Genomic DNA, 20,992 nt, shown 5'->3' on the forward strand with positions numbered 1-20,992 from the left:
CATAGTAGATGACTCACATTTACTTAGTAGCTGTACAGCAGTTGGTACTTGGAGCCGCAATCCACACAATATTCCCCCACAAATACTGAGTAATAATTAAGCAATGAAAATTAAGACAAACACACTTTTTTTTTAAATATATATAATCTTTGTCCAAAATGCACTGGGCACAGGCCAACTCTTTATTTAAAGATGCAAACCTTTCAGAAGACAAGAACCACCAATATGGAAACACAAACAAAAATGCTACAGCAACACATCTTAAATATCAGCACATTTTAACTGTAAAGCTAAAATAAAGTTTCTCTTTTTACAGTTATGTTATTGTTGCTTTGGGGTTGTTTTTTTATATTAGAAGTGAAATCTTCCAACAGTGTGGATTTAGAATCCAACTCTGTTAAAACTGATAAAGAAAACTAATGCCACTTCACCCACAGGTCTTCCTTAAACAAAACACACAATGTATTTTCTGTCACTTAGCCCTTTGCAATATAAATATGCACTGCCTTCTTAAGTTGTACATAGATTTCGTAATAAAAAGTCCTGCTGTACTGCAAGGCTTATGGGAAAGATCAAGTTCAATTAAGTCCTTTTTCCTAAAACAAAAACATCATCTACACACACATTTTTTACTCAACAGCTGAAAACAATCTCAATGACGTGAATTTTTTATTTTTTTTTTAAAGTGAGACAGCCCACTGCTACTTAAAATTTACATCTGAACTGTCAACATTTAAGGCCAAAAGATATGCAGCTTCTGAAACACCTTTAGGAATTAAGTTATCTTTACCATTCTTAATTTCTAGAGATGGTGAAGGTGGGAGAGGAATGTTTGTGAAGCATTTCACAAACATTTCCTTTCCAATGACATATATTTTATTTATTTCAACAAATATTGAAATTGATTCTTTGACTAATTATTTTTATACTTGCTTGAATTACAACCTAACATGTAAAGGAGAAGCAATGCATCTGGTTTGAAGCCCCAGTTCTCCCTTCAGCAATGAAAGTCCCTTTTAACAGAAGGAGGCATCAAGCCTAACAGGTGTAGCATTTAAGTCTGTGTTTACTGCTGACATTGACTTAACTGTGACAAATTGTCTGGGTTGTTTTTTTTTTCTGCTGTGCTGGGCTTTTTAAAAATCAATGCAGCTATATGTAAGTGTATTCTCCACAAAATATTTTTAAAGGAGTTCATTATCTCACCAGGGCTTTTTAGAATGTCTAACACACTTCCTTGCTTTAAGAATTTAGCAGGTTTGCAGAACCCATCATATTCTTCTTCCTCTTCCTTCTTATTGCTGGTGCTGTTTACAGTGGCACTACCTTTAAAAATAAAACAAAACCCACCTTTTACAAAGAAATCCACTTAAAATATATTCACATTTGCTAAAAACAAGAATTTCCATGTTTTATTCTTCCTAAATAAGAATCTTCAAAATTTGACCTTATTTACAACAAATTACAGTTACAATCTGATTAAAAGCAGACCTGTCACTGAAAACACACTTTGCCTGGAATTTGTAACAAGCTTAGAAATGACAGATTAACTATTTAACATACTAAAAGAGAGAGAGTGAGAGAGAGAGAACTAGCACTCTATGTTTGAAATGCTAATATTTTTGTTACCTGGACTAAGGATGGATGTCACTGGTGTATCAGTGGATCCAGAAAGTTCTGACGACTTTACGACAGGAACACTAAATGTAAACTTAATCTGCTATGAAAAAGAGAAGGTTTTCTTAGATACTAAGAAATTTTAATCAAGTTTCACACACAAATAATAATCTGAAAATTTGTTGCTGGGTAAAAAATTACAAGTCAGAAATCTATAGATTTTTTTCCCCCTTTCCAGGGCAAATTTCGCTTTATTGTTCTACAATATTCTACTAAAGCCTTGAGAAAATGTTGGGATTTATTTTACTTACAGATAATGGAGGTAGCACTTCCACCTCGGTAGATTTCACAATTGGAGATGAAAATACAAATGTAGGACTGCCAACATTGCTTGCTGGTTGTACCTGTATTTTCAAAAAAAATAAGGTTTGTATCTAAAATAAAAGCATCCAAGTGAAACAACAGCAGCTACCTGAATTCAGTATCTAACAGACATTCTGCAGTGAAGCTGGGAAATCTGATGTGGGATATTTCTGATCCACAGCTAAGAGTTATAAGAAAAAGCTTGCCAGTGAGTGTATAAGATGGACAGAAGCCATATCAAAATACGTCTTCCTCCCCACCCCCCAATCTGAATACAACCCTGTTACAGGTTTACAACAGGTTATAAACTCAGGTTAGTTAGTTTCATGGGCACCACAGAGAAAGCTAGCATTCAGCAAGGAGGATGTATACTTACCCTAAAAAAGCATTGCCAATATACTAACCTATAAATCTAGTAAAGATTTACCTTGTTCATCACTGCTTTTGAAACAATGCTGGGTGATGAGGACACAGCACTACTGGTGGGGAAACTGAAGCTGAACGTCGGCAGCGATGCAGTACTGATGGGCAGGGGTACCTCAGGTAGCTCTTCCTGCTCCATCTCCTAGGTGCAAATTTTGATTTTTGTTAGTTTAACTTTTTCTTTAAAGAAACTGCAAAATCTAATTTTTCACTTTCTTTAGAAAAGCTTTAAATTTTAGTCTCTCTCTTTCTTTAAAAGTTGTAAATTTTATTTTTGCTTTTTAACGAGACCAACTACCTTTCTACCCTGTCCCCCCTTTAGTTTCTTAACAAAGTTAAATGTAACAGAGAGATCTATAGACAAAGCAGGTTTTCAAAAGGAATCCTAACCTCCCAATTTAGTCTGCCACATCATTTTTATTTATGGCAGGCCTGTTTCCATGCAATACTACATGGAAATTTTTACCTATCCAGTAAGAATACTGGAAGCAAGCTCAAAATCGTTACCTGAGCAGAAGAGAGGGGCACAAATAAAAGATTTTTGGTTTTGTCCTTTTTTTAATAAAGATCTAGAAAGACATAACCATTCTAGGATTCTATGATTCCCTAATCTCTTTAATTAAGAGACAACCTCATGGCAAATATAAAAGTATTCCTCTTGCAAAATTAGGCAGGACAGCTGACAAAGTCTCTGAAGTCACTTGAACTTGGAAAAAAACAGTATTTGAAGAAGGATGTGTGTTCCACTGAGTACCAAAACTCCCAAACCAAACCAAAGCACAGAAAGTCAAAAATGAAATCCTGATAAGCTTACCAGAGGATCCTATTCTGGTAAATCCAGTCAGTATCATGTATCAGGATGCAAATTAAAAATTCAGAAATCAGTGTATCTTAAAAACTTCTGCTCTTACCCTTGTTTTTTAAACCCTTTCATTATTAAGGTTAGATTGGCTAGGGTTAAAATGGGAATTGCCAATCTCTTCACATTTTGGACAGTAGTACCAATGCCTACTCAGAAGTGACTAAGCAGAGATGCACACTGCTACTACAGACATTTAATGTACCCCACAGATTACTTATTTCAGAGATCTCATCTGAAGAGTCTATCACACCTTGATATTGAAATAGTTTCTGTTACAGAAATATTCTCCAGTATTTACTACTTCTTTATTTTGCATCAGCAAGAAGACCAAGTTAACCTCTTTAGATTTAAGATCCAGTATTAGGCAGCTTATGTAACACTCAGGTGAGAAAATAATCCTTGGGATAGTAATGTCTATCATTGCATTAAGGGAGTTTTCCCATTAAAACAAGAAAAAAAACCCTTCACAGTGAGTTTGAGTAAGTGCCAAAAATTGTGAATGATCATTAGCAAACATGCAAAACACTGTCTTCTGCTTCAGGCTTTTAGCCCATACCTTTCTAAATGACTTACATATAAAATAACAAAATAAAAAAACTTTTTCTTTTATACTTGGCTCTTCATTCCTTTCTAAAAACTCTACAAACCTCTACCAAATTTATTAATTCAACAACAAATAAGAAACTTTATAGTGTGAAGAATATCCAAGATGATACAATGGAAGAATTTAAAAATATAAAACCAAAGTTGAGGGCACTTATACAGAAAACTAAACTGGAGCCTGCTCTGAAACCCACAGCAGAACACCCAGAAAACTGAAATGGCATTATTGTAAATTACTATGAGGCAATGAAGCTGCTTATTTCATTAATCACAATGCTATCAATTAACCTGAGAAACCCTTACCAGTTGTTGTTTTTGTCCAGGTCTTGATGCACAGTATCGCTCCCTTTCCCTTCTCATCTTGCCACAGGCACTATCCATCCTTCCTCCTGAAGACAGACCGTTGGATGCGGGACTATCAAGTTTGGGGTAGCTCAAATTGCTGGCACAGAATAAAATACATAGGTTGAGGAAGCGGATTAAAAAGAAAGCAAAAAGAAGGAGAAAAACCTCCATATTTATCTGTAGATGCTAAATGCAAAAACTAAGGAGGGAACTGAGCCTGTGTGAAACTAAGTCACACGCTTCTCAGTCTGGTCTAACAAAGCATGAGAAAGAATCCAAACAATTCTTGGTAAAGGACAACAATCTGCAGGTGTTTAGTCAAGGGGTGGTGTTCCACTTAACCGATGATAGTGATGTGTTGCTTTAATGACCAATGAGAGTTTTACCTCTCGGACCTTCTAGAACATGTGTATAAAAGAAGATTAAATAAACTTTGCTCTCTTGGATAACGCAGCTAAGAGAATCATGCCGTACTTCTTCGCCGTTCCTAATATAGTGCGATATTTATCAAATAATTGTTCCAAGCTATTATAGCCACTATTAATCCTAGAACTGGTGCCTGCTAATTAGAATCAGGAAAAAAACATCCCACAAGTTCCTGAATGCTGGTAAATAGCTGGTGTTATAAGCAGCAAAAGCTGAATAAGAGCAACAGTGCGAATAACATACATAAAAAACATCAGTCACAACATCCATAAAGGAATGATGACTAACCAGAAGACCTGGAATAGAAGAAATTATTTAAATTGTTATTTTCTAATGCTTGCTTTTAATAGGCCAGACAGTGGAAATTTTGACTGCCAGTTCTCTGATTCTGTGATGAGTATGTATCTCTGAAGGGATATAGAAGAATAACTAAAAATATATGGGCAGGGGGCGGGCATGTGTGTGTGCATGTGTGCACAGGAAATGCTGCCAACAGTTCTTATGGAATTGAGAGGCTTGAACCTGTGCGGCAAGAAAATATGACAGAAGCTTCATAAGCAGCTCTGGCTCTCCTGAGGCCATCAGCAGAAGCAGCAGAGGTGTTGGGGTGTGCCAACATTCCAGAAGATTTTTCAGACATGAATACAGATCCCTTTTGTAAGGCATACAAAGGCATTTCTCTGCTCATTACAAAAGCCTAGATCCAAACCAGAAATACTCCCTAATCCAAATGAGAAGGGGAAAGAAAAAAATATAAGAAAAACCTCAAAACAAACAAACACCCCCCTGCCTCACACACATAGAAAAACCCTCCCCAACAACAACAAACCAAATCAAAGCCATGCCACATCCCAAAACCAAAGTGAACTAAGGAATAACAGCAAAAAGCAGTATGGCATTACAATGCAGTATCCCTGAAAAAAATTAAAGCAACAAGCTTATCCCACTGCCAGTCAGTCAGTCATCCCTTACATGGATGACACTGGAAGATATCAGGTCAAGTTTCCAGAGGACTAAGAACTGTTCTAAACCTCTCAGATAGTTGCAAACATCTGCTAAGCACTGTAACCACTGAGAGGAAGCCAGATCCTTAAAGCCATATGCTCAAACCCTTCCCTAATCCAAAGTGACAATCAACTTGAATTATGAAATAAAATCTCATGTCAAAATAAATCTTTATTCAGACAATTATAGCATGTCTATGATTGCCCATATTACTATTTTCTGTTAACACCTGTCAGTTTCTAAGGGGCAACGACAGTTCTGTCTTCAAGCAAGTCAGTCCAATCTACAATTCTGATGCTGGTTTAAAAACTAAACAGCCTTTGTTAGACTGAACAGAGATGTACCAAAGTACTGAAGGTTAGCTGCATGGAGAGACTCTGGCCCATATTAGCTCTGTATTCCTACTCCATAACATGACAATTGACAGAGACTGTCTTTATAAAAGAGTTAAAATAAAAGGACCATCTAGTCTTAAGTCAAAAGTAGAAACACAGCAGTAAAACTTGTGAAACAAATGAAAAACAGTATCAGTTTCCTGGAACTCCCTTCTACAAGGAGAAAGGAATTATACCAAAGAAAACTTAGAACAGTTTGAAAACCCACAATTAAAACATAACATCTGTTTGCATCTCTGCCAAAACCAAAGATGGTTCCTGTAAAGTCGAACTATTAGACTGCAAAACAAAGGGCTGGTTTTGGCTTTTTTTGCAAGCCAAAGAATGCCCAAGGCAACATAAGAATTGCTTGGAAGATGAACACAGAGCCAACACATTAGCAGATTCCCTAATACTGTTCTTTGAAAGGTTTGAATCCTCAATAAAAGGCTATCTTCTGAGCACACAGTGCCTTAATTCAAGCATTTCCCAAAAGATTAGTTCCCCAGAAGGGAGAGCCATCAATATTATCTCAAGTCATTCTATGCCGAGCAAGCAGCATAATGCACGACAATCTTCTCAAGAAGAAATACAATTATTAACTCTCCTGGAATTTCTTTTTTTCAGAGACAAGCTGGTATGTGTCTTCAGATGATTTTGAAGGGCTTCTTTTTTTCATGCAAACTCATAAGAGCAGACAAGTGCCTTTGTCATGTAAGGAACATTAGTAAACAATCTTCCTCTAGCTTTTTGTATAAATAAATAAATGAACAAACAAACATACCAACGACAACAATACTCTAAAAATTAAATTTACTCCTGAACTCCAAGACATTTCACATTATAAAGAATTTTTCAGAAAGAAACTCCTGTGTGACAAAGCCTTCAAACTCCAAGCAATTATTTAATTACCTGAAACTAGCAGCTGCTCCCCTAATGAACACCAAGATGTACAAACAGTTAAACTCTGTCATACATTTTTTTCACTTTCTCTATTCTCTTCTACTGAGAACTCTTCCTGCCCTTCCAAAAGGAAGCAAGTGTGCAGACTGTAGTGACAAAGGAGGGGGCTTTCTTCTTTCAAGTGTTTTAAATTAATAGATTTGTCATACCTTTCAGATGATTTTACAGGCTTTTCTGCAGGAAAACTCTCGTCTATCGTGTCCTGAAAAATAAGTTTTATTTATTTCAAGATTTATCTGAACATATTGATAAACAAAACACAAAGAGAAGACAACCAAACACATTCTGTGTTGCCCTGTTTTTTTTTTATTTACACCATTAAATATATCTCATCTGCTTAGGCTTGTTCTCTAACTGATTATCCACTTTTTCTTCAGCCCATATATTTAATGCTTGATCATTTTTCCATTCAGAATGACATTGGAACCATGGATGTTGTTTTTTTTTTTAAAGAGATACCAGTATTGTTTTAAGTTTATCAGGGACTCCATCTACACCGAAGTGACCAGAATGGGTAATTAAGAAAGTGATCTGAATTGGTAATTGCTAGAAATCTCACTTGGAGCCCACAGTTCACCTGAAATATTTTATACACAACATCAGCATGTTCCATCAGCTTTCTGAACAGCAGCATATGTAAAGGAAATTCATGTTTCTGTATTTTAATACTCTTTCACTGCACAGACTTTGCCCCAACAGCATACCACCACATTCTGAAACTAAGCACCAACTACTTAGTGCACCAAAGATAAAATTATATTCATAAAACCTCTCAGTACCTCTTTCACAATGGTTCCCACTGTCTTTTCTTAATGCTTACCTCAAGTACATTATTGGTGTTCTTGCAAGAAAGATGCTTACTAGACTGGTTAGACACATTCCAATTTGGCAAAAAGCAGGCAAATTAGGACATGAAAATTTACTTACTTGATGGTCTGTATCTACCCTTTGGTGAATTTTTCTGGAATTAGTAGCTGATTTCAGAGATGGTTTAAAATACGTAATCCGACTCCCTGTCAGGGAGATTGGCTTTGGTGTCACAAGTTTCTGCACAGGTGGATGTTGCGAATCCATCTTTGAAAGGGAAGCAGCAATCAATTTATCCTTGCACCCACCCAACTTACCACATCATTTACTGATGATAAAAGTTACAGAACTATAAACCTCCCACCACTCTTAGCACCCAGTGAAAACTATGTGAAAGTGCTGAAAACATTTTAGCTTGCAGAAGGAAATCACCAGAAAACTGGTTGTAAAATCCAAAAAGCTACAGGAAAAGTCACAGTCTGATTGAATCCTGTGTCAAAATTTGGTAGTTACTTCACAGACAAAAAAAGCTATATTCCTATAAGCAAAATAACTCATGTTACAATAATATGCTCCCATCCTTTCCTCTCTGCCCTCATTGTGATTTATTATTTTTTACTGACTTAATCCATTAATTTAATATTGAAAGTGTTAAGCAGTGTTAAACCAGGTTCTGGGATTCTTGTTTTTTTCTACATTTTCTTCCTTTCAAGTTACACTTTTAAAAAAAATTGTGAAATATTTTTGAAGAAGTCTAATTAATGCATGTTCCAATGTTTTAGATTCGCATTTGATGCTCTTAAAAGTACTGGTCTGACTTTTCTTGTCAAAGCTTTTTAACAGACAAGGGCTAATAATTAAACAGAAAGCACTGTGCATTCTGCAAAACAGGCTAAACTGAATAGAGAAAGAAGGAAGACTTCAAAAGGCCCCATGACATATTAAATCATCTGTAGCCTTGGTGATAAGAAGAATGAAACTTAAGATGTAACTACTATTTAAATAATTATCAACAAATGGTAGTGCCCCAACCCAGGTGCAGAACTGCATGACCTTCACATGGGCCCACTTCTTCTAGAGCTTGTCCTGGTCCTTCAGGATGGCATCCCTCAGATGTGTCAACTGCATCGCTCAGTTTGGTGTCACCTGCAAATTTGCTGAGGGTGCACTCAGTCCCACAATCTCAGTGATGAAGACCTGGCATTCGGATTTGTTAGATTTCATCCCACTGATGACTGCCCAATGCTTCAATCTATCTAGATCCCACTGCAAGGACTCTTGTCTGTCAAGAGAGTCAGCAGCACCTCCCTGTTTCATACCATCAGCAGACCTGCTAATGGGGCATTCAGCTCCTGCCTCCAGGTCACTGAGAGGTATTTTGAACAGCACTGGCCCTAGAACTGATCCCAAGGAACACCACTGGTGACCGGCCACCAGCCAGATATAGCCAAATTCACTGCAAACTTTTGCATCCTGCTTCTCAACCAGCTCATCCCACAGCTGGACCACTTGCCCAGAAGGATGCAAGAGGGACAGCATCAAAAGCCTCACAAACTACATCTGTCACCTTATCTACGCATACCAGGCAGACGACATTATTGTAAAAGGATATCAAACCAGTGAAACAGGTATGTTCAACAAGAGAAAAAAATAATCCAGTTACATGTTCACATGAACACTAGGAGTTGTTCTGTCTGGTGTAGATCCTCAAAATAAGAAAAATACCACAAAAAAAAGACCTGTAGAACTTTTGACTGGGTATTCAAATGTCCTGTCACACATTTGTCCGCTTTAGCAGGAAAACACACAACTCTCTTCTGGGCAAATACAATCCTGTCCTCTCTTTTCATCACAGGCTACCCTTTCTCCCTGCCAAATTTTATGAATTCTAGCATTATGAGTAGAGAATTTCTCTATTTTTACCCAGTGACAGCTGTGTGCAACATTCACCTTCTGACCAATGTTAGGGTCTATGCTGCAAATCTGGTGGATCTTTTTAAATGCCTCATCACACGTGTGGTTCTGCATTTTAATGCAGAATCCATATCAGCTTTTTCAATTACTGGGATATTTAAGAGGTGGTAAAAAAACTTACATGCTCTGCTTTTCAACATTCTTGTAATTTATCATATGGCCAAAGACAGTACAGGAAATCTGAGATGTTTTTAAACTCCTGTGTGACTGCAGAATTAATTATAATCCTAACTAAGCCATTAGCATAGAAACTTTTTAAAGCATTCTGCCTACTTCCTCATTAGAACAGCAGATTATAAGTTTACATTGAAGAAAAAACATTTTTGTTCGTTTGGTTGCCTGAGCTAAAAGTGACCTTCTGTGGTTTCACAATTTAATAAATGTAATAATCCAACATATTTGAAACAAAAATAAGGAAATATTGATTTACCACAGCAACAATTCAGTGCTATTTCCAAATAGGAATTTAGGAGCACAAATTTACAGAAGTAACAAAATTTAACAATTTCCCAATTTTCTCCTTGCCTTGAGTAGTAATAAAAAATGTAAGTATTTCTTTTTTGCTTAAAATAAGCATGGAAATCTGCACAAGACTGAACAATTTGAACAATTAATGACTATTTTTCTATTTCTGGTTATTTCTGCAAGAGAAAGCTTTCTGAAATAAAGACGTTATCATGCAACTTAACCCCAAGTTGCAGGACAAGATAAAACCACTTGGTATGCTCTAGAGAAGTTGTTCTTGACATATCAGCACACCACCATGAAAAGATAATAATTCTCTACCTGAGTACTCTCCACAGTCCTTCATCTAGTGTGGATAGAAAAGACATTTTTAGCAATTTCCACACAGCCAAGGCAGCTATAAATCACAAAAGGCTAATATTAACTTGAATTCATGTGTGTGCTGTCATTGAGGTTTGTGACTTTTCTCCTAAGAGCTGTAAGGGAGAGAAAGTTACCTATCTCAGCTTAACATATTACTGGTTCTTACCTGGTTTTGTCTGGATTGGAAGCCAGTCACATTCAGCACACTCCTGTCCACAGGCTGGCAAGGAAAAAAGGGCCAAAATATTAAGAGGATGTTTTTTTCCCTATGAGAGGGTTCAATCTAACAAAAACACAGGGGGTTGTGATAAACTTACAGAAGACAGCGGACTAGAAACAGAAGATGGAATCCTTTTAGCATCCTGTTGAAAAAACAGGTGCGATAAATTAAAGTGGACACAACATTAAGTAACATCTTCATCCTATACTGGCACATTTACTATGTTTTTCAAACACATGGAATAAAACATTAAAAGGAGTGCCACTTACTGCCAAAGGGCTTGACATCTTCTCCAATGTCTGCAAGATGCGCCGCGCAGTGGAACTTGTCACACCATAGGATTGCACATTTGCTTGTTTAGCTTTCATTTGTCTTTTTATCGGTGGCTGAAAATTTAGCATTGCCCATGTTACTATGCTGGATTCTGAGTTGCACACGTGTATTTTATGCCCTAGGGCTACACTGGTGATACAACCAATGCTCTCATAATGACAGAGAAAAACGGACTCACTGAGCATTCAATACAAGAAGAAGAAAAATATACTGACTTTACAGAGGTTTAAGTGCATATCAAACACATGGGATAAAGCAACAAAGGAAATCCTTAAATGTAAAAGGTCATTAAATGAAGATGTTAGGATTGTAGGGTCTCTGAAGAAGTGATTAGGAAAACAGAACTGAAGCAAAGGCTTGTGCTGCAGAAAGTACTTTCAGTAGCAAAACAGTTATCAGAGTTTCATGATGGCATAAGCATGGCATCTTAAAACAGAGCATACAGTCATCACGAATTTCTACTTCTACTTCTCTTGTTTCCTCCCTTCTCCCAAGACAACAGCTGACTGCAGATCTTTTCACTCTGTTTAGAATGATAAAGATCTGATTTAAACTGCAACAGATCTAAACATAATACCCTGAAAAAGTATGTCGTAACACATGACTGAACATAATTTAAAAAAACTTCAGTGTGACCATTTTTTTAAAACCATGTTATACCTCTCATGTAACCACACCATGCTTCCCACACAACTACATGAAGACAGGAAGCAGATCACACAACACATAGAATATGCAAGTAAGACTTGCTGCACACAGCAACAAACAAGCTTGTCTCTCCTCTAAAAGCCTGGTATTTGCTTCCTCTTTTCAACATAATCCACAATTTTTGTAAAAAATAAATATAGCTGACCAAAGAGGACTTCTACCTTACAGAAATTTAAAATGTTCTGAAGTTTGACCTAACACCAAGTCAGGAAAACCCACAATGTTCAAAATTTCCCTGAATCTGGAAATTGTAGGTCCCCTTGTTCCATGGCAGAAACAGACTACCAAAATAGGTCCAGAAAACTTATTCTCAGTTCCTTAAAGTTCCTTTTGACTTTCTAGTAACAACAGCCATTTTAATTTTAACAAATTAGAACCAAATCAGATTTTACTGACTTGCTTTTAGATTCAACTCTAGCTACTGAGAGCAGTCAGGACTTTAAACTTGCTAGTTCATTTTAGACCACAAAGAACACCTGAGGACAAGCTCTTCTCAAGAGCCATCTGAATGACAGTAAAATAGAGAGCACCTTATTGTTTATCTTAATACATACATACATATATATATAAAATGTAGGACTGCATGCCTCCCTCTCAATAACAAAAGTGCAAAGGACAAGCAGATTTGCCTTTTGCACACTACCATATTAAAAAATGCACACTATGTTCATAGTCTGAGTGCTTGTGTTAAGATCTACAGACAAGTATCAGGGAGGTAACTTTTGCTACTATTAACAAAGTTTTCAAAGTTATGCCATCATTGTAATTATTTACGTGTTATTTTACCATAATACAGTCAGAGGCAGACCGAAACAGAAAATGAAAATTTTTGGAAGACGTAACAGAGGAAACCCCTGCCACAAGAAACTGTCCAATTTCTTCTGCCCAGTTACCAGCTAAGATGGTACTGTCATTCTTGTGCTTTACGATAAGCATTTCTATATAAAGTGTTACACAGGAATTTAAACAAAAATTGTGGGCTGAGTGGGTAAGATAGGAACTGTTTGTTGCCACATTTTTCAAGTTAAGCTCCTGGTTCACAGCTCTTTTAGCCAAGCTCCCCCTTCTGTATTTCAATTATGTTTTTCCCCCACACTGCACTACTGTTCTCATACCTGGTAAGCAGAAATCTGTACTTTTGTCTGCCTTGCTGCTGCAGCTGCACCACCATAAGAGGTCTTTCCAGGGTAAAATGGAGAATCCCCAAGCTGTCTTGTCTTAAAGACAGAAGTGTTTCCAAGTGACTACAGAAAGGTATTATGGTAAGGGGTTAGTAAAATGGCTACACATTCAACTTGACTAAAATTAGCAGTAAAATGTGCAGTACTTACAGGAGAGGGAGATCCAAAAGCAGATAAATTGAATGCAGGTTTTTTAGAGCTAGATGCAGGATGTTGTGAGAGGGAATGAGATCTTTCAGCCTCTGGGGACCAGAGCAGTGGTGCTGAAGTATTTTTTGAAACTGTGATATCTGCCAAAATGACAAATGCTGTATGTAAATGCCTTATGTACATAGAGAAATTTAGTATTAAACATCACACCAACTCCAGAGTTCTCTACAAAAACATCTTACAAAATGAAAAGGTCCCTTAATACTCACTTCCCTGGCACTCTAACCTTCAAAGCTCTTCAAACAGATTAATTTCACATAAGATATGAAACGCAAGAACCAACTCTGAACCTAAAATCTGTTCACAGAACTGCAAATACATGATCTTCCAGTAATCTTTCAAAAGCATTCACTAGTTAATAGCACATGTCCAGTACAATACAATTTTATTTTTTCGTCTTTCATTATAAAATAAAGGAACTGCATAAACAATGGTGCATCTCTAATGACGAAGTTTTTCCTATGTTGGTAGAGGGTTGGAAACTAGTACAGGACAGAACTGACCAGATCTTAAATCTGAAAAATTACCCAAAGACTGAATTAACAGTTCACCACCTATTTTCTGTATGTTTTATGGAGATGTACCAAAAAGTTCTAGCAAACTCAGGTTATATTGCTATATTTAATATTTATTTTAATAATAATTTTAATAGAGTATATTTAATACTCTAAATTGTCAAACTATGGTCTCCAGAGAACTGGCTGAGCATGCCTCCATCCCCATTTATATGGGGGACTAGAAAGATTTGCTGTTTGCCATTTCTCAGTGAGACACCTAAGTCACATTCTACATAAATACAAGGCCTTGGGTTATTTTTTACTTTAAAATGGTGTACATTCTTTACTGAATTTGGCAAAAAACAACAGAGTATTGACAAATTATGCCGTCTACCAAGAACAGCAAAAAAGAAAGCAGCCTGAACTTGTTCAGTCAGTATCGTTGCTTTATCAACTCCTGGTAAAAAAAATATACAAGAATATCTTGTGGTTTTATTTATCAAGTGTATTTACTCATATTTAGCCGGCTCTGAGTGAGATATTCTGAATCACTCCTCCTTCTAGGCAATCAACCTAGCTGTCAAGCTACAGCAAGTCATCTTCATCTCCCATCATCCCAATTCAAGATTTACAGATAATTGAGCTAAAATTGTATTTATCAGCACTGACTCTTTAGAATATCAGGGACTCATAAATGTATTCCAAGCATGGTTGTATTTATTTAAAAGGTGACAGGATTATATACTTCTTAAATACTGAAAATTAAATTTAATTCTAAAATCTAGAGCTAACCTTCTCCTACTTTACTTACTAAGGCAGCGTGGAATATTAAGAATACAAAGTACTTCGTGTTATCAAACAAATCAAATAGAGAACATAAAAGGTACCTTTATCAGATGCTCTAGAGGAGAAGCCACTGGTTGTTGAGATGTTATCATCATCATGCTGAGAGGTAGAATCTTTTATTTCCTTTACGAGGGACAGCCCAGGACTGCCAATGCCAAGTGTGGAAGATGTGGAGGGCTGACAGTGTGGGACTGTGGAATCCAACACAGTGCAGTTCAAATGGCTCCGGTGAAGGGAGGGCCTCGTTAACACATCCGAGAAGTTCAGCGCAGACCTGCTCGTGGATGGCTCTAAACAAGAACAGCGAGACAATCAGCTTCCCTACAGACAAGCTCACAGAAGCCAAAACCTGTTTTCTATCAACAGCCATGCTTATTGCCAAGTTCTAAGCACAAAAATAGAGAAGCTGAATTTAACTTCCTCACCCAGATAGGGTTTCATCTGTCTGATTACAACAACACTGCTTGCAATACTAAGCATTAATGTCGCATTAGGAAGTACTTAAGGATGGGATTTTTCTGAATTTCATCAAAATCTGACCCTGCACTCCAGCGCTTAAACTGTCTTTCGCTAAATCAAACATCTATAAATTCCTTCTCTTCCAGATAATGCTTGCAAGTAAGCTTTCCAAAATTTGAGATTACATGACAAGTTACCAACAACTCTGCAATTTTTATCATCTTGCAAAAAAGGCATTTTTAGTCTGAATATGTAAGATCAAAATGTGTTTGCAAAGATTTTCGGGGGTTTATTTGTTCTGGTGTCATCATCCTCCCTTCCAAATTCTACAATATCAGGTCATGCTACAGGCAAATTATCTCCTATCTATTAATTTTTGAGGTTTTTGTCACAAAGGACAAATAAGAAATGTGGCCTAAGGCCTCAGAGCATTTTTTCCTCATAAAAAGGGTCTGTAAACATTGCCAGTGTCCTGTGCAAGAGGTGGTCTCACAGCTCCAACTTGCCACATGAACAGAAGAGCAATTAACGGCCATCTTGCCTGATATCCCTATGTCTACAGTCTCTCCCACAACTTCTGGGTATGAATATAATTTTGAGACACTATCGACCTGACATTTGCACTGAAGCTTAAACTAGCTACTTCAATCTTCATAAGCACTACACTACTAGTAATTAATTCTCCAAAGCACTGATAGATTTTTAGGACTGTCTTGTTTGAGATGAAAGAGTTATCAGACTGAAGGCTGGCCAAGCAAAGGAAGACGGGCTCTTGCACATTGGTACCTCAGAGCCAAAGAAACAGGCTTTCTAAAATAAAAATACCAGTAACAATGAAATAAAAAAAAAATATTAACTATAGCTAGGAAGATTAACTCCAATGTCCACGAACTGCAACACAAGCTACTGATGGTTCTCAGGGGTCCCATCTGCTCCTGATTTCTTGGAGATAGAAAGTTTGCTGTGCAGCTGTTCTTACTGAAAGGTCCTTTCACACAATTCATCAGGAAAGCCAACACATGTTACTCATTCATGAAAACCTTCTCTATTCTTTTATACAAACTTATGCTCAAGCTACAGCTACACAAAGAGCAGTAAAGCTCCCTATTTACAGTAAGATAACATTGGTGAGAAAGGTATTTCCTCATTACTTTTCATTCTGCCAACAACAGAAGCAGCTGACTGTCCACACAGATGGTTATGTACATGTGGTCAGACAAAATTTCTCACCTAATTAAAAACTGAGTTCCCAAAATTTCTAATTTAAGAGAAACTCAAATGAGAGCATATGCAAATTCACAGAGTATTACAGAAACAGTGAGAGGCACAGATATAAAGCACAGAATAATTTTAATATAATAAAAGGATTGTAAATTTCTTTGCCAATGATCCAAATAGTTTTCAAAGACCTCAAGTTAGCAATGCCACATGTTAATGTTATAAAATATTTCAAAAAGAATAATGTCATAAACAAAGTTCCCCAGATCTCCACTAAACTAACAAGGAAATTTAAAAAATTGATTGGAGAAGCCCAAAGGAAAAGAAAAAAAAAATCAGGACACATGAAGGAATTTTCCTCTGGCATTCTAGCATCTGGTCTTTTGTTTTGAGGACAACAAAACAAATTTATGTTTCTACTACCTTAGGCAATTAGATAAACTTTCATTCCAAATTCTTTAAAAAGAAAATGAAACCCAACACACTTGCAAATGAATGCTAGCAGTATTTGCACTTGGCTAGTTGACTACCTGAAGCTAACTCATGACTTCCAAGGGCTCTAATTCAACTTCCAGTATGTTTAAACTTTGAAGCTAAAACAATTCTAAAAACTGAGTTTGATGAGGTTTCTTCCTTTGTTTTTGCTATGTGTGGGGTTATTTTGGGTTGGGGTTTTTGGTTGGTTGGTCGTTTTGCTTTGGGTGTTGCAGGGTTTTTTGTTGTTTGCTTTTTTCTGTCCAAACGCTGCTTCCAGCCTCCCCTAGAAATGTAGATTCAAAACTAGAAATCTGTGAATAAATACAGATGGTCAGAATACTAAATGATATTTCACATACCTTCTAAATTAATTCTTGCTGATTCAGGCGTGACTCTCCCATCAATTACCATGGCATCTTCACTTGCATAATCATGGTGATAGTTTACTGGATTCTCTTCCTCACTTGCAGATTCATTCATATCTACACATTTATCTTCCCTTTTATTGAAATACTTCTGCAACCATCCTGGTACAATGTTTTTCACTGATTCAGTCACTCTGCTAAGGAGCCCCAGCTTGAAAGAAAAATACAGGAACACAGTCAGCAGCATAGTCTGGGATGCAACCTTGCACAGACCTCCAAGACAGACATTAGATAGCAATATTCAGACGAGTAAGATAAGAGGGTGGTGACAAAGAACTCCTATACTTCTGGAACATGCATTGATAGAAATGCACCTAACATTGATTTACTACCAACCAATTAGTTTCTGCACTTCCCAGTGACCTTGGCAGAAGTTCCACATTCTGAAACTACAGCCCAAGTTCACCAAAGGCTTGTCAACTCACAAGGTCATCAAGAAATTTAATTTCTAAGTAATTCCTGATGTACACACTTTTTTTGGAGGACTTTTCCTTCTAACACCTTCACTTGAAAAACTGTCAAACCCAGAAGCTCAGCAATTATCTACAGCAAGAGTGATGACCAGAAATAACTACTAAAATAAGTGAACTTAAATATTTCTTTTTCCAATGCTGAATTGCAGGAACAATGTGCATCAAAAACTTCACTATTATGCTCTGGACAGTGAGGGTATCCTGAAAGGATCTTGGAAGAAACATCTACAATTGAACAACAGACTCCTCATTATGGAACTTTAAATAGATTCACTTCGATCAAATTTCATTTCATGGTACGTTAAAGTTTTGTATCTCCAAACCTTAATATTTGGCAGTTACTGAATACATAAAAGCCATTTCCATTTTGACATTTACCAATTATTTGTAATGCTTACATTCAAGTAAGAAAAATTTATTTAATGTTCTGTTTTCAGCAGTCATTTGTTGTTCCCCATCATGTCCTCAAAATTTCAACATGCCTTCTTGTCAAATCTCAGCCCTGTGCAGCAGGGCGCTTGCAACATGGAGCTGCCCCTCTTACACTGACTGCAGCCTCAGAACCAGCTGCTAACCTCTGCAAGCTGGAACAAAGCACCAAAGCTACCGCCACAATTTCAACACTTTGGAAACTGAAAAGTAACAGGAGTGTAAAAAGATTTTTGTTCAACTTCATTGCCAGCTGCTAACACATGCATCAAGGTACTTTGTTATTTTTCTGGGTCTAGGCAACAAAATTTCCTAAAAATTATTATTCATGTGTACAAAACTGAGAATATTCTTTGAACGTGTAGTAGCTAGTCTAGTAAACAAATCTGAAAAAAGTATTCAACTTTGTGGATGCTAACTCTGAAACAAAGAGCATGTGAAACTGCAGGCCACATAGCTTTCTCAGTCTTGCCTGAGAAAGCTATGTGGCCTGCAGTTGCACATGCTCTCTGTTTCAGAGTTAGCATCCACACAACTTTTTCTAAAAAATCAGCACACACATTAGAAAAAATCCGTATGTCATTCACATCTTTCATACACAGTAACACAAACACCAACTTATAGGACAGCCCTGAATCTGGAGTTAGGCTGGCAAAGAGGAAAAAGGGAAGGTAGAAAACAATAGTCTTCTCACAGAAAGAAAGTCATCTTAATTTACAATTTGGCGTTTTTCATAATGATCTGTAATTTAATCTTTTACTTGCACAAAGACAGAATAACTAGCCTGGGACAGCTTAAACCAGATAGAATACAGCATAATGAACACATCTATCACAATTACCACACTAACATGCACACTAACGTGCCATGCTCAGCGTGTTCCTGCTATTCTACATAAATACTAAGCCTCAGCTTCCCAACAACAAAAACTTGTGAGTCCAGAGCTCACAAGCAGTTCAGTGCCTGGAACCAGCAAAGAGGCAGTCTGTGCTCTGTTCCCAGCCCCTCATTTTCACCTTTACTTATGATGAATAAAAGCATATCAGGAACTCAGATGAGACAAAATTTGCCAAAATAAGCAAATGGTCAGGACACAAACTGCATCCAAGGCAATGCTCTTTCCAAAAAAACAGGCATTACTACATTTGGTATTGCTAAAGAGTCTCTCCGTTAGAAAAGACATTACTGGCCATAAAACAGGTGGCAGTATGATTCTCTTGCTGAGGAAATTCTCTCAAGACTCAAAGCTACCTTGAGACTCAAGATGGAAGGTGTCATAGACATCCAGAAGAGTAAACACCCAATCATTAGTAATCCTAATGAGTAAATGGAGAATGTAGCTGGACTAGCAATTAACCAAGATGACATTTTACCATCCATATCTGACACCAGACTGGTTTGACCCTTTTGTGCAAATGGCAGCCTTCACATAATCAGCATTCCAAGCTGGGTAACACAGTGTAACTTCCCAAACCTACCCATGAGCTGGAACTTGGCACAGCCGTACTGCACCAAGCAGCAATGGCCTGCTCCATCTAGCTTAGGCACAGTGCTAGACAAGGAGCATAGTTTTATACTCCAGAATAATGCTGGCTTAGTGAGAAAGCAAAATACATGTAAAGTAACCTACATTTTCTGTCTGCAAAATATATTAAAGGCACTGTGAAAGAACTATGCAAGCACTATTAATGAGCCATCATCAAACATGGGTCCCATTAAAAAAAACAGACACCTTTCCCCCTGAAAGTATTCCACATGCCCCAGGCATGCCTATTCAAATACACACAGATGACATACACACAAAAAAATTCCTTCCATCATCTCTTACCTGCCCATCAGAGCTAAAAGCCAATCAATAAAGCTCTGTGGCTGGATTCCTGATCAAGTCAGGCAGTTAAGGTACCACTGACCAATTACACATTTGAACATGCATACTCCTTATTCTTTCCAGAACAATTCAGCAAAATGTCATGTCTTACTTAACTGTCTTTAAAGCTGGCATTTTAATCTTACCCTAATTTGCAGTATTCTTACTCTTCAACTTCAGCACATGCATTTGAACACCCTTTACCTCTCTCTGCACATGCAAACAAGCCAACTCTGTCAGGAGCAGAGCACTCCCCCTCTACTACTTCTGTGTCACCAGCTCTGCACTTTGTCCATCCCATCTGCTTGGAGAGGAATCACTAATGCTTCTAGAAGGCTGACAAGGATAGTACACTGATGCCAAGAGATCTTCAGATATAAAATATAAGAGACACAGCAACAGACAATTCTAGCAGGCTTATTCTCCAGCAGACTGCTCAGATCCTGATCTTCTCATGCCACAGTTATGAAGCAGTCTCTTCCAGAACACCTTTACTCAGTACAGCTACCCTGAACATTCTACTTCACAAAAACTGTTCTAGTTCCCAGTCTCAGGTTGGGAGCAGAGGACATGGTGCTGGCGTGCAGTCTGATGTTCATAACTTCTCATTTCTACAGGCCACACAGGTACCAAATGTAGTATCATGGAAGAAGAAGAAGCAAGAAGATGCAGTGAGGCAATCTCAACTGTGTGACTGCTGTGTTTTATCTAGTGAACATGTTTTACTTCATAACTGACTGATTTCAGAGGTTTGAGCTGCTGTCAGTATCAACTGCTGTCTTCACACCTCAAATACAGCCATCCCAAAAAATATCAGCAGGAAAGCTGAACAAAATAAAAGTCCACTGGAAAGACACAGAAGCTTATGAATAGGTATTTACAACAGTTTTTCAAAATCTCTGCATCATCTCAAAGTGTCTGTAGCTCTGCTAGGTCTATCTAAGTCTATGTATACAATCATCATAGCAACAGTAACTACAGTAAGAACTACTCCAAGGAATGAATATTGGCTTGACATCATGGAATCACTTAACTAGTAAGGCTGGAAAAGACCTCTTG

General features: G+C 37.3%; 1 protein-coding gene across 4 annotated transcripts in view; it reads right to left on the reverse strand.

Moving 5' to 3' along the window:
* The window catches only part of NUP153 (nucleoporin 153), a 44,508-nt gene that overhangs the window by 10,341 nt on the left and 13,175 nt on the right, over nucleotides 1-20,992 (reverse strand). For 2 of the 4 annotated variants that reach the window (XM_058830884.1, XM_058830881.1), the window contains exons 2-15: nucleotides 17,099-17,315; nucleotides 14,627-14,875; nucleotides 13,183-13,322; nucleotides 12,967-13,095; nucleotides 11,080-11,196; nucleotides 10,908-10,952; nucleotides 10,757-10,810; nucleotides 7,909-8,055; nucleotides 7,131-7,183; nucleotides 4,172-4,310; nucleotides 2,408-2,545; nucleotides 1,929-2,021; nucleotides 1,630-1,720; nucleotides 1,207-1,326 (exon numbers count right to left, since the gene is read on the reverse strand). In XM_058830884.1, the coding sequence (XP_058686867.1) occupies nucleotides 1,207-1,326; nucleotides 1,630-1,720; nucleotides 1,929-2,021; nucleotides 2,408-2,545; nucleotides 4,172-4,310; nucleotides 7,131-7,183; nucleotides 7,909-8,055; nucleotides 10,757-10,810; nucleotides 10,908-10,952; nucleotides 11,080-11,196; nucleotides 12,967-13,095; nucleotides 13,183-13,322; nucleotides 14,627-14,875; nucleotides 17,099-17,315 (1,732 nt within the window). The remainder of the gene's footprint in view (nucleotides 1-1,206; nucleotides 1,327-1,629; nucleotides 1,721-1,928; nucleotides 2,022-2,407; nucleotides 2,546-4,171; nucleotides 4,311-7,130; nucleotides 7,184-7,908; nucleotides 8,056-10,756; nucleotides 10,811-10,907; nucleotides 10,953-11,079; nucleotides 11,197-12,966; nucleotides 13,096-13,182; nucleotides 13,323-14,626; nucleotides 14,876-17,098; nucleotides 17,316-20,992) is intronic. The other 2 variants (XM_058830883.1, XM_058830885.1) reach the window with 2 other exon arrangements.

Source organism: Poecile atricapillus, chromosome 2, assembly GCF_030490865.1.
Source record: "Poecile atricapillus isolate bPoeAtr1 chromosome 2, bPoeAtr1.hap1, whole genome shotgun sequence".
Classification (NCBI taxonomy): Eukaryota; Metazoa; Chordata; class Aves; order Passeriformes; family Paridae; genus Poecile; species Poecile atricapillus.